The 14,556-nt window shown below is 31.5% G+C and overlaps 1 protein-coding gene across 1 annotated transcript in view; it reads right to left on the bottom strand.

The window, feature by feature from the left end:
* The window catches only part of unc80 (unc80, NALCN channel complex subunit), a 148,975-nt gene that overhangs the window by 84,569 nt on the left and 49,850 nt on the right, over nucleotides 1–14,556 (bottom strand). Inside the window, exons 18-25 of the mRNA XM_076467475.1 lie at nucleotides 10,863–11,037; nucleotides 10,305–10,577; nucleotides 9,100–9,290; nucleotides 7,248–7,460; nucleotides 6,031–6,166; nucleotides 4,883–5,146; nucleotides 4,127–4,252; nucleotides 613–777 (exon numbers count right to left, since the gene is read on the bottom strand). Coding sequence (XP_076323590.1) covers nucleotides 613–777; nucleotides 4,127–4,252; nucleotides 4,883–5,146; nucleotides 6,031–6,166; nucleotides 7,248–7,460; nucleotides 9,100–9,290; nucleotides 10,305–10,577; nucleotides 10,863–11,037 — 1,543 coding nt within the window. The remainder of the gene's footprint in view (nucleotides 1–612; nucleotides 778–4,126; nucleotides 4,253–4,882; nucleotides 5,147–6,030; nucleotides 6,167–7,247; nucleotides 7,461–9,099; nucleotides 9,291–10,304; nucleotides 10,578–10,862; nucleotides 11,038–14,556) is intronic.

Genomic DNA, 14,556 nt, shown 5'->3' with positions numbered 1-14,556 from the left:
AGAAATGAAAACTTAAACAACATAAATATTTGAATATATATTGTATTTTCATGCTAAGTTTACTGAAATACTTTAATAATAAAGCAGTTCATTTAAAGTTTCAATGTAACTTTATAAAAGGGTATGACATGTGAACTCTGAACCCCACCTGTACACACGATGTTATTTATTTAAATATTTAATGACCATGGATATAAATTTATAAAACATCCAACATTTGAACTTTCTAAGAGCAAAAGGTAAATGTTTCTGTTTGATATAATTGTTTAGCATTCTTTTAAAACTTTTTAACCAGCAGGAACTTTTTTACAAAATGCATATCAGAATAGGAGTTATAGTTCCTGAATAATAAAAATTATTATACCATGTAATATAACTTATACCTTTTGCTTTTAAAATTAACTTTACATCAAACATTAAACCAAATTTTTTTTTTTATCATGGACTATTCTAAAAACAAGAAATGGCATTAGTGTTAAATATCAATAACAACAACATTACTGTTAAATATTAATAACAATAACATTAGTGTTAAATGTCAATAACAACAACATCACTGTTAAATGTCAATAATTTTAATATTTGTTTTTGTGATCTAAATAATACACTCACAACTTTCATCATCATCTTCAGCAAAAGTTGAAGATCGTGGTCTGTTTTTTCTATCTACAGGTTTCTTTAACTTCAGACTCCTTCTCTTGAAACTAGAATTATGGCAAGGAGCTGATCCAGGTGTTCGACGCAGCAAGTGAGTACGACCTTGAGCAATTCTTCTCGCTATTAAAAATACATTAAATTGAACATATAAAGAAACACAATGGTGATAAACATACATGAGTCACAAACAACAAGTATGGCAAATAGGTGGTGAATTCATGCTACGAAACATTATTACAGAATGTAAAAATGAACAGCAAATAGCTTGTACAATGCACTAGTAATTTCTATGTAAGACCTTTGCTTTACAAAGAGCATTAAACTTTATTTTTATGCTACCATAAAGTTTATCAATGTGTCAGTGTGGAATATTGTTCCAAGCATTCTATATATATCGATCTGTATTACAGTCAAATTGTTTGGTCACATTCCAGCTTTCTGAAGTTTTACATATGCCTATAAAGTCTCAAGGATGTTCTTATGTTGTGCATATTAAATGCTCTTCTTTAATGTCAAAATACCATTTCACCAGATTTGCTGTATGCTTAGGATTACATTACTACTGGAAAACGAATCCCCACCTAACAAGTCATGCTTCTAAAGAATAGACAAATGGATTAGAATTCACTTATATATTTCAGCAGTTGGTGTCATCAATTTTGTAGACCACTGATACCATTGGCTGAGATGCAGACTTAAACAAGTTCTGATCACACACCATATTTCACTGTAGATGTTATGCACTAACTATGATAACATTCTCCTCTCTCTATCTTAAAAAAAACAACTGATTTCTGCCAATCAATTTGAATTGGATTTATTAATAAATAGCAAGCATTTCTAAAATCACTCACTTCACTGCTTATGATATAATTCCCATTTCAATGTTTTGGTTTAGTTACCTCTTCTCAGTAGCAGCTATCAAGTATCTATATATACATGGAGAACACTTTATGCTAATGTGTATTTTAATGTTATCAAAGTAACATTCACATCTGTGTTTACCATAAGGTTGTTGACAAGATCTGTACTCAATCATCATATATCTCACAACAAATACATCTTGAGATAATTAATATTATTTTTGTAAAATTTAAATTTTCTATCTTTTCTGATTTTATTACTAACAGTGCCAGTTTCATACATCCTCTGAAGAGTTGGATACAGTTCTTACCAAACCACAGAGAGAGAATCTTGTCACAATTTTTTAAATGCAGTAACTTTAACCAGCTAAAACTATGATTTTGACATATTTTGCTTACAATATTTCAGTCCTGGGAGCTATGACTAGCTCACACTACTACCACTGGGTGTAGTATGACTTCCTGAACTTTTATGAGATTTGTACTGATATGACATTCCTTGTTTGGTTAGTTGACAATTAGTCACAGATTTAATGCTACTGTACTTTGATGTAGTTCATTTTTCCATGACAAATAAGAGGAATTCAAATAGTATATGTCTTTTATATCATTTCCAACACCATATATACTCTTCAAAAAAAGAAACGCAAAAGGCAAAATTTGAGACAAATTGTTAACAAGTTTATTCTGGGTAGTTCTGTATGACATGTGTGAAACTTTGCACATTCACTGCTGAACATCCAAAGTCTGCAAAGGCGAAGTCCACTCTCACTAGTTGAAGTTTAATGTCACTCAACGTCAATAACGAGTATGCCCCCTGTGAGCATCAATAACTGCTTGGCATCTCCTGCCCATGGAAGCGATGAGATGATGAATCACATCCTGTGGAATGGCTGTCCACTCAGCCTGCAAAGCTGCTGCAAGCTGAAATAGAGTCTGTGATTGAGGTTGTCGCTGTCGCAGACGTCGGTCCAACTCGTCCCAAAGATGTTCAATGGGGTTTAAATCTGGTGATCTGGAGGGCCAGGGAAGAACATTGATGTTGTGGTGTCTCAAGAAGACAGTGGTGAGTCGGGCTGTGTGAGGACGGGCGTTGTCATGTTGAAAAACGTCGTTAACGTTCACCATGATGGGTTGCACATGGGGCCTAAGAATCTCGTCGACAGCTGCATACGGTCTGATCGGAAATCCTGCGCAGTCCTGGTATGGTTGAGGCAGTAGACGTTGCAGTGGTGGTCCTATTCTGAAGGTGAAATAACTGGATGTTGCGATCTTGTGCGGGCGTGGTCACACGAGGTCTGCCAGATCGTGGACGGTCACGAGTTGATCCATGTCGTTGGTGACAATTCCATAGCCTTCTGATGGTGCTTGGGTGGACATTCACAGCTCTGACAACATCTGATCGAGATTTGCCTGCTTCCAAGCGACCAATGGCATTGTTGCGTTGTGCTTCAGTTAGTCTTGGCGTAACTGTATTGTGTGACCGTGGCTTAACACTGAATTATGGAAACTGAGAACCCGTCACTGTTATAGGGATTTTGCACATGTTGCACTTGCATTACATGCAGATCTCTCAAACACATTTATTGGACACGAATGCGTTTTGGCGAAAAAGCCAATGTTTTCCTCCGTTTTCAAAGTGCACAACTTTTATTGTCATTTTGGTCTGACAATCAGTACCTTAACACGTGTAACATCACATACTCTGAGCTTGTAACGTTATTAAATATATTTCTCTGTAAAATAAAAATATCCCTTTTGTGTTTCTTGTTTTGAAGAGTATATTTGTACATGTATATAAATGTAGAATGTCAGGTTTCTTTAATTATTGTTACATCCAAAATGAATTCATGTAATTAAAAAATGAGGATAGAAACTGTCATTTCATTTTGGAACAATGTACAGCACTGCATTGCTTGAAGGAAAAACTTCAGACAGAAAGATAATTAGACTGCTCAATTCCTATTACATAATATCAACAACACCTTCATCCAACCTCATCAGGAAACAATCTGGAACAAAGATTTTTTGGGCTTTCCATTCATCTCCTTACTAATTCAGGTAAAATAGCACCATCTCTTAACAGTATTAGAACAAGAATAGCCAACAACGAATATCAAATATAGCAGGAAGTAAACCTTAGTTTATCATAATATAAAGTTTATTAAATACAGAAATTCACATTTTATTTTTAAGTTATTTGATTTATAGTAACATTTAGTACAACTTTCAGTTTTTTCTTTATTTGTATAATATGTGTGTTTGTTGATTGTGTTCAACTCCTATGTTTTAATAATTGATAATTAGCAATGGATTTGCTTTTGTAAATTCTACACAAATCAGTCATAAGAGGATTATAGTTAATCATTAAATACTGAAAGTACCAAGTTTTAAAAGAACATACTAAAATGAACCATATCTTATCAGAAATATTTCATGAAGTTGCCTTTGAAAAATATTATTTAAAACATTATCAAATAAAGCAACGACAATTCTTATTCTTTACTAAGAAAAAAGGTTGCTTATAAGTTATAAACATTCCAGTGAACTGAAAATCAGACTAAGTAGTTTCAATGTTGCTTTATTTATTTACATAAAATGTGTACCTTTTTTCTCATCTCCACAATTAGGGTCTTCCTGAACTGTCAGAGTAGTGTTACTACTGTTTTCTGATTCTATTTCAGCATCTGCTTCATGAAGAACAAAACTAATCCTCCTTTCATTTAAAGCAACTAAAAAAACAAAAAATACACCCAAAATCTAAAATGCCATCCAAAAATACCTTAACCAACTTGTGATTTTCATATCTAACATAGCAAGTCTTTACAACTTTACACAAATATAAATATTTATCCTAAAACAGCAGTTTCATTCAGTATGAATAGTTACACAGAAAACAACTAATTAACTTATTTTTATCAATAACAGTGATATGTGATGAGGTTTACCAACAGTCAGACCACAGAAACATTTATCACTTAGTTATATATCATAGATGACCTCTGCTGTCTACATATGTAAATATTTAATAATACTATTTGATTATCATTGGTTTCTATTGTACAAAAATAAATAATACCTCCTATATCTTTATACTATTTTACTAGTGACAATTAACAATTATGTTATAACACACAGCTAAATATGCTTCTATAAGTACCTTTTTTAAGGATTATTAAAGACATTTTCTGTTTATGTTATCATAATGCATCTCAATAACCACAAAAGAAATGTTATATAATATATATTCTGAAACAATAACAGCTTTTATCAGCAAGCATAAGTTTATGTAGACAAATTTACTCAAATCAGAAAAAAAAAATAACTTCACACACACACATTTGAAAAATTGAACAACTAACATGGATGTCCTTGTTCTGCTAAAGACACCAAGCTATGTGCTGAGTTCTGACTAAACCCCAAACTACTCAAGGCCATGCTCCAACGTCGATTAGCAGTAACACTTCTAGGTTCAAAACAGTGTTTCTCCCTTGTTGACAGCCGAGAGGACTTGTGAGGCAAGTATTGGTAGGTCTCTCGTAAGAAAGCAGTAATTTCCAATAAAAGCTGGCATGCAGCCATTTTCAAAGCATAAGGACAGTTATTACCCATAGGGTTGACACATGCTGTCATGATTAAAAGATAAAAATACTTTTCTGAAGAAGTGTTTATTATGATATAAATGCATTTTTTAACTATAAGTACAATAAACAAAGTATAATAAGATCAAATACTGATTTTTTAAAGTTTAGTCTGAATGCATTACAACTGTGTTATATATGCTACCACACAATTTGAATTTTTTATGCTATCATCTGAGTTAAATCAATAGATTTTATTAATAAAAATGCTAACATTTTAATATTTTTAAACAAAATTATATCACACAATATAATTATTTCAGTTTCTAATTCAACCTTAAACTTATACTTATAGTGTACTAAACTTTAAGTATTTACAAGTGTTCTTATTTATTTCCTTTTTGCACAGTTTTAAAAACAAGATTCAAGACCTTTTATGATTTTTAAATCTTTTGTTTGCAAGAACACAAAAATACAAAGGTAATAACAAAAAATAGGAGATAAGGTTAGTCAAGGAGGAAAAAGGAGCTAAAAAGGTTAAATAAATAAAATTTTCAATAAAATTTTTTCTCTAAAAAAGTGTGAGTGAAAAGATAATAAAATATATCATTGTGACAAAGTCAGTTATCAATAATGCATTTCTCCACAATTTGAAGGGAAAATTTCACTTTTACATGTTTTCAGTTATAAGAAATGCTGCTCAGCAAAGAAAAACATGAAATTTATTAAAATATATTTTTTTTATATAATAAACATAATAAAGAGACACATGAAGTATCACTTAAAAAATATGTTCATGGCCACATTTTATACTAGGAAAAAAATTTTCTCAAAACAAGCATAAGCAAAAATTAAATTAAAATAGAAGATCAACAACAATAGAACACATTTTATAAAGTATACCAAACCTTCAAAAATATTAAATCTACCTTCATCCAGAAAATCTTCTTCATCATCTTCTATGCGATATTGACGCTTCTTATTTTCATCTACCACAGTAAGAAGATTTTCAGTTGAGTCACCCTGTTCTCGTTGTAACATTTCTTCCAAACGAGCACCTATGGCCTGAAAAACGAAAAAATGTAAAACAAAATAGTTTAAAAATAATTTTTGACTTTATCTATTAGAAAAAAGACTGGGTCTCAACACCTATTTAAAATGAGAAAATCCTAGTAATTATATCAAAGAACATCATTGGATAACTTTTAGTGTCTCATGGCTGCTAAACAATTTGAGACAAAAACAAATAAAAGTACTGCTGAAAATTTCTCAATCCCCTGGACATAAGTTAAGTAAATTTATGATCAATAAAAGGTTATCTTAGGGCATGAAAAGTTGTTCCCATTACATGTAACTGTGAAAAATGCCCATAAAAATTAAAAATAAAATTTGCAAACTGGCATTTATCTTCATGTGGATCCAACAAATCATCATGCCAAATTTGGTGAAGATTCATCAAAAGGGAGCAAAGTAGTAGTAAAAAATGTAAAAACACCCATAAAAAATGCAAAACTGAAAATCTGTAAGGACCCCCAAATGTACCTAATAAACTTCAATAGGAATTTTGGTTAAAATCCATCCACATCTTGCAAAGCTGTTATATGGACATAAAGCAGACAGTACTATTATATTTATATACATTTTTCTTCTCAACTACCTAAAATATTTTCCAAACAATTGAACTCCACTATCAGTTACAGCATTTTGTAAATAAAGATTAATTATTTTTGTTAAAAATTAGTATATTCTGCAATTCAAAGTAAAACAATTTACTCCAGCTACTACCTAAAACATTCTGTAAGTCAGGTATGATCAAACTAATTTCAGCTGCTAGCTTCAATTTCTGTTCATCAGATGTGATGAAGCTTATTTAAACTGTTACCTTCAACATCCTGTTCATTATATTTGATAAAATCTATTCCACCTATTACCTTCAACATTCTATAACTCAGATATGACAAATCTCATTCCAGCTACCTTTAACATTTTAAAAGAAAGGTATGATAAAATCCATTTTAGCTACTATCTTCAGCATTCTGAAAATAGATGAAAAAATTAATAACTGAGCACCAAACAACTCATGTTTACAAAATATTTACAACAGTTAGTATACATTGTACATATAATGAAGCAGAAAATCACTTACTTCTGCCCACTGATAAAACATTCGACCAGCAGCTCGTTGTAAAATATGGGTTCTTCTTAAGCCAGAAGGTGTTCCTCGATTACCAAGAGGTCCTGATGGCCTAAACATTGGTAAATTAAGCTTCATCCAGGTAGGCCACTGGCCTTTATTGCAGCGATGAATGAAGTGTGCACATTCTAAATATAATGCTGCACGAGCAACTACTGGAGCTTTCTAAAAATATATAATATTACATTATCAAATAAGAATTATACTCAGATTAACCTTAAAATATTCATTTGTTCTCCATTTTATGGAGTTGCAAAATATTATTTATATCTTAAAATTAAATGTTGTTAGCAATAGTAAAAAACAATTTAATATCTAGCTACATAACACATATATATTTTGGATAAGGTCTTAAAATGATCATTTTTGAAATTCATCTTGAGAATACAAATTATGAAAACTAGTAAGCATTCATGATAATTCATAAGTTTAATAAAATTTAATTGAACTTGGGGATTTGACTTAAATGAAATAGAATGTTTAAAGTATAAAAAATTTAAAAATTTGCATTAAAATTTCAATAAAGTATCACTAAACATAAGACTAGATATTAATGTTTTAAGTCAACACTAAAACATTAAAGCAAAATCACTGCTACCTAAAGTGAATCAAAACAAAGTACAACTGTTAGCATAGAACAATATACTAAAGTTCACAAGTATAAAAACAGAAAATTAAAATGACTTAACTTTACATGTAATGATTGGCTTAAATCTTCTAATCAAAGATTAAAAAGATATTACATTATAGCCTATAGTCACACAAGATAAGAAAAAATATTTAGTTAAGATTAAATAATCATTTAAACTTACAAAATGTAAAAACAAAACAGAAGGACAAAAGGTAAGATTCTTAAAGATTTATTATTTTAAATTGAAAAAATAATGAAAACTTAAATGTTTAAAAATATTACTAACCTACTAAAGAAAAATGGTGAAATTGTCTAAAATTTTGAAAATAGTTTAGCCTAATACAGGAGAGAATTATAATGAATGGGACGTCTAACTGCATGATAACTGAAAGACAGTATCAATGTTTTAGTAATTTAATGTCTACCTTTATGAAATGGTAAACATCCTAAAACATTTTCATTCAGTTGCAGTACAGTAGAAAAGTTTTTCTTTATAGTTCTCATATAAATTTCAACAAAGTCTACATATTCACTGAGATTAGTGTTTTCAATTAATATTAACAACATTAAAGATAGTCATTCATTACAGATATTGAGCCATAAGTAACCTACTGTAACAGAAATTATCTACAGCTACTTCTCGCTACAGCCACTCAGCTTCCACTTAAAAAAAGAAAGCTATAACACAATCAGTTGTATTTAAGTTAATTCTGCACAATAGTGAGATAATCAGATTATTTTACATAACAAGAACATTAATATGTTTTGTTTATTATGACAAATAATATATAATTAATTTCTCATGAACATAAATTGTAATCTATTTACAAAATGTGTAGACTTTAATTTAACTGTACCATATTTATAGTTTTGTAACATATCTGTTTAAAAACAAACAAACAAAAATTATATTTAGTTTAGCAGCATGTAAAAGGAATAGTCTAACTTTATTTCATTCAGGTTTACAGATTCAGAAGTCTTAGCATATCTACAAAATTATTCAAAAGTCCTTTGCTTTTCTAGGATATATGAATATATTATTCAAGCTTTTGGTTAAAGTGATGTGTTATATATATATATATATATACACACACACACACACACACACTTTGACAATTGTTGAAGAATATTTAAGACTAACACATATCCCACAAGTAAGTTCACAAAACAAACCAGGTCCAGAGCTGCAGCCATGAGAGGAGGATCAGGTATTGATCCAGGATGACAGGTTTCCATTAGGAAAGCAAAACGAAACATCCCATCTCTCACAAGTTGAATATTTACTAGTTTGCTTTCCTTTACCACTAGGAGATCTCCATCACGAGTTCCATGTTCAAGATCAAAAGAGTTGCGTCGACTGAGATCTGAGGAGAATAACAGTTAATTTGTCATATCTATCAGTTTAATTTCATCAAATAATAAAGTTTTCTATCTACAGTTCACATATAAAGATATGAGAAACTGTTTCTCTTACAAGCTAAATTTATTAGAAAATATATAAAACCAGCAAAAACAATATACAGATGAATAACTAAAATGTTTAGATAAAAGCTGGGTACAGGTTTTTGATAGCAAACCTTTGGCTATAGAAAAGTAAAGAAAAATTTGAGATGATATAGAAACATGTTAAACTGTTTAAAATTTCATGAGCTGAAAAATACTATGTTTAAAATCTGTAAAAATGGGATCTCATTTCTAAACATAGTTTAGAGTGTAATATTTACCTTCAGTTGCTTTTTGGGCAAGACATATATTTCAAATAGTAGGTTTTACTAAAATATTTATATGATTATTTCTATTGTTAGAACTTTATTTGTAACTCTTGAAAAACTAGAAAAAGTAAACTAACATCAAAACCTACTGAATAATTTACTTTATTTTTAAGCATAAGTATAAAGTGAAAGTTATGATTTATTTGAAGTGCAATGAAAAACATCTTGAGATGGTTCCTTACAATTTCATGAATCTTTTTGAATCACTGAGTAAGAGTGAATTGCTTAAAAATTTGAGGGCATTAAAATGTTTTTAAACTGTTCAACCTCCTCAATATATTTGTAGAAGTGGTTTTAATTGCATTGAATGAGTTCAACTATTAAAAGGTAAAACACAATTTAATAGTTTTGACACATGTTTCCTAACCCCAAGAGAATATGTTATCTAACAAAACATCTTGAATAATCTCAAAGAGTGATGTCATCTTTCCAAAGCCAATGAATAACCTGACAATAAAGAAAGCTGATATTAATTCTTTATATTTATCATAAGTTCAATACCTTGAACTAAGAAAGTATACCACTTGATTTAATTTAGCATATTATACATTAAGAAATTTTATACATGTATACCAACCAATCAGGTAAATGTTGCACAAATCTAACCTAAAGGTTCTTCAAAGCTTCCATATTTATTTTTATTTCGTCCAATTCCAATTTTATTCAAGTGGTCTTCCATTCTCTTCCGTGCTCGTGAAAATGTCAAACTCATCTGACTGGAAGACTTCTGACCCAGTTTAGCAGTACGACTAATGCAGCTCGCTCGACGAGATAATCTTTCACTCCCAGGATAACTTTTTGATAAAACTGGAGAAGCAGACCCACTCTTGCTCCATCTTTGTCTGGCATGCTTCACTCGTTCTCCTTTTAACCAATGTACTATAAAAATAAAATAAGTAAATGATGGTGTACAAATAAATTTGTGTTTCTCTAAAACTCATATTAGTAAAAAAAAAACTACAAATAAGAAATATATTTATTATTTTCCAAGGGATTGTACAAATATATCTCCCAAAACATGTTTAGTACTTGTTTTATGCTAAAACAATACGTTATTATATATACATTACAATGAAACACTCGCAGTCAAAAAGAAAGAAAGGTGTAATCTTTTCAACTTTATATATACCAAAAAGTTTAAAGGAGTAAGTAAATATCACAAACCAATAGGAAAACGTCGACGACTACTTTTTGGAGTTGTCTGCAACGAGTGGGCTCCTTCTTCTGAAACACTGAGTCGAGGAGTAACAGCTCTATGATGACGTAACAAAGAAGGAGTACTTTGTCCTAAAGCAGGACTGGCACAAACTGAGTGATCTTCTCGCTCGTCAAAAACACTCTGAAAACAGAACATAAACATGCTATACTTAAACTCTACTCAGTTTAAAACTTTTATTAACTATTGAATCAAAATAAAACAATCAATAAATACACAACATGGAATAAAATTCATGTATACAAAAAATAACTGAAACATTTTACTTGTGCAACAAAAGATAAATATAATTAAAACATTTAGAAATTTTTGTTTCCATACAATTCAAATGATGCACAATAAAGCAAATTATTAAAGAACAGTTATGAGGATTCGAATTATTAAATGGTTGCTAATACTCTAGCTGTAACTATGTAATAAGACAAATACAGCTCATGAGTCTTTATAGAAAAATTTTATTATTTTAAAACAAAAAAGGCAATAAAACAAGACTCACTACATAACTTTTCTTGTTGTATTATGCAGGAACCTGATACAACAAAAAAAGGAAAAAAAAACATAAAATGATTTTTCTTCGTTTTTATAGAGGTAAATAATCGTGCTAGTAATGTTCCGCCAAGTGTCTTTAGTTGTAATTTTCTTTTCAAAAGAAACATCAACTAAAATTTTCTGAACAAATGAAAATATGCTCTCCTTTATAAGAGATGCTAATAAAACAAATGAACCACAAAACAAACAGTATCAATAAAGTAAAACACTTAGAAATAGACATACACAGCTGGCCTTAAGTCTGTGCAGCCTCCTGCAGTTTAACAGACACTGCATTGCCTTCTGTCTCGATTTTGATATTGAATGCCCTTTCACATTACAACATTTTCTTGTATGTGATGGCCTATATTAAGGTATATTACCACTTTAATATATGTAGTTACAGACAATACTTACCAAACCCTGCATACAGCCACTATTTCAAAAATAAAAAGTCCAAATGTGGTAACAGAGCATTCATTTGTGTTACTGACTGCATATTTAATTTCATAATAGAAGACATTTCTCTACTGCAGAACACTCTGAGAAACTCTTCACTTTGTATCTTGCCTATGGTCTCAAACTAGCTAGCACTAGAAATGAATACAGATTAGTGTTGTAAAGTTACAGATTTTAAGCACTTTACTGCATTAGGAAGTTAGCATTTTCCTACAGTGAAAACGTAGTTCCATTGCATACTTACCTCTCTTCACAAAATAGCATTTATTGACTAGTACTGTCATCTACTGACACGAATTTTCAATGCATGCTACTAGCCTTCCACCTCCTACTGCATATCCACATGCAGATGATCATGAAGCAGCTCTCCACAAATGGGAAAACAAAACCACTCCTAATATAACAAGCATCCACTTCACACCTTCACTTGTTAATAACTTCAAGACTGGTCAGAAGACTTATACCATATAGCATCAGAAGAGGGAAAGTTGAATTGTAAATGTGAAAGAAGTTAAGTATCTATCAAAAATACATTTTAAATATAGGAAAATGATAACTTCTAACACAATATCTTACCTCCTAACACAAAATATCTAGAATCTCACTAGTGGAGGGCTGATGAAAAAAAGATCCCCTTTTAGGAAGCACCCAAAGAAATATCAGGAAGTGTGAAACCAAAATAAAAAATGTCACACCTCAGCAGGGACTGCACCACATCTGATCCAGGTATACTCTTTGCTTTTTCATGATATTGTCAGAAACATAAAAAACATGAAGCAATCCAAGAATATTTATGACAGATGAATGGAACTCCTAGGTGTCAAGTGACTAGGTTGCAACACACCATGGTAGTAGTTCAACCTCATCCAACACCAGGCAGAATGCATTACACCAGATCCATGGTAGGTAGAAGGATCACTTACTTCTTCTCTTCAAAATAGGAATTAGTAGGGAAGACAAGCTTCCATACCAAAATCTGTCTACACTTGCACATATTTCCAACACAATCAACATTAAATCTGCTTGTAACTGGCTTCCATCAGAAAGTAGGAAGATGGAAAGCCCTGGTAGGATGACATGTCTGGTACAAAAACCTGTTGGCAATGGGTATGGTATATCCAGTCCACTTAAGGAGGAGAATATCCATCAACACATAAGTAGAAAAATGTGCTGATTTCAGCTATAACCAACACTAGATCAACTAGGAACCAACATCCAGCAGATGGTAGGAAGAAGGACTAAGAAGCTGGAATGCATCTCCAGTCCAAAACCTGGTGACAGTGAGCATTTGTCATCCAGTTCATGAAAGAAGGAGGAATACCAACTAGCACATATGTAAGAACATACTTTGTTGGACCATCTTTAATACCTGACTCGCTGGGAATGTACATCTGGAAGATGGTAGGGAGGAAGAACATCTGAGCTTGAGGGGAAACTGAAACAAAGACACAAGTATGTTTGTGATACAGAGAGTGCTTCAACCAAAACCTAGCAGCATGTGAAATTGTACATCAGATCTATGGTAGAAAGGGCATCACTGCTTTTTCCATAAGATAATAATCATGACCAGGCCATTTTAAACCAGATCCACCAGAAATATATATCCAAGGAATGCTATGGTAGAGCAAAACAATCAGTCAGATACATAGACAGGAATATGATGTAATGCAACAACCAAAACTTGGCAATATCTAGAACTGTATATCAGATCTGTGGTAGAAAGTGTTATGTACCAGTAACACCTGCAGAATGCCACCACCTTACTCTTAACTGAGTAGTATGATTCATCACCCAGAAAGACAGGCCCTTATGATCCACCACCACAGGTGCAAAGAGATAGAAAGTGATAAACACTCTAATACTTCACCAGAAGAAACAGTGCAAGATATGACTGTCACACCATATCTATAATTATGCATCAAATCTATGGTAGAAAGAGTCTCAATGCCATGGATCTTCAGAGATAGGCAGCAATCTCTGTCTGCTTTACCCATGTTAGTCCATGTGTGTACAGTCCATGACAAACATATATAAGAAGCAAAAAGCAATTACAGAGAACTACCAGCAGTCCTACAGAACACTCCATCTCTACAGTATGCATGATCTAAACCTGTAACATAACAGTTTAGTCGTAGATAACAATAAAACAGAGATACACAACCAACACCTGGAAAATATGAAACTGTACATCAGGTCTGTGGTAGAAAAGGCTACAACATAATTACATTTGGCATAATCGCAAGATGGACAATGCAGATTTTTCAAAAAAGATTATACGTGTCAAGCACTACTTGCTACAGAGTGGAATCCATAATATACAAGCAAAAAGGCCCCTGAAAACTTAAGAAAATATTGAAACAAAAAAGAAAACTTTCAAAATATCAAAATGTGAAAAGTTAAGCAAACAAGAAAGAAAAACTAAATCATAGTACAAGAGAAAACAGTGAAAAGATGTGAACAAAAACCAGTACATTTATAGTGTACTATTGCCATTTGAGAAACAATTATTAAGTGCAGATGTGAAAAAGGCACTGTGATGAAAATTTGCACCAATAGAGAGCAGTGCTAGTAGAAAAGAGCTATTTTCTGAAAGGACGTAGGATATCATATTGGAATTAATGCTTTATCATTATAAGAAATACCATTCTGACTTAT

This window comes from Tachypleus tridentatus, chromosome 11 (assembly GCF_004210375.1).
Source record: "Tachypleus tridentatus isolate NWPU-2018 chromosome 11, ASM421037v1, whole genome shotgun sequence".
Lineage (NCBI taxonomy): Eukaryota > Metazoa > Arthropoda > Merostomata > Xiphosura > Limulidae > Tachypleus > Tachypleus tridentatus.
The sequence above is the reverse complement of the archived record's forward strand: the minus strand, read 5'-3'. Positions and strand labels throughout refer to the sequence as shown.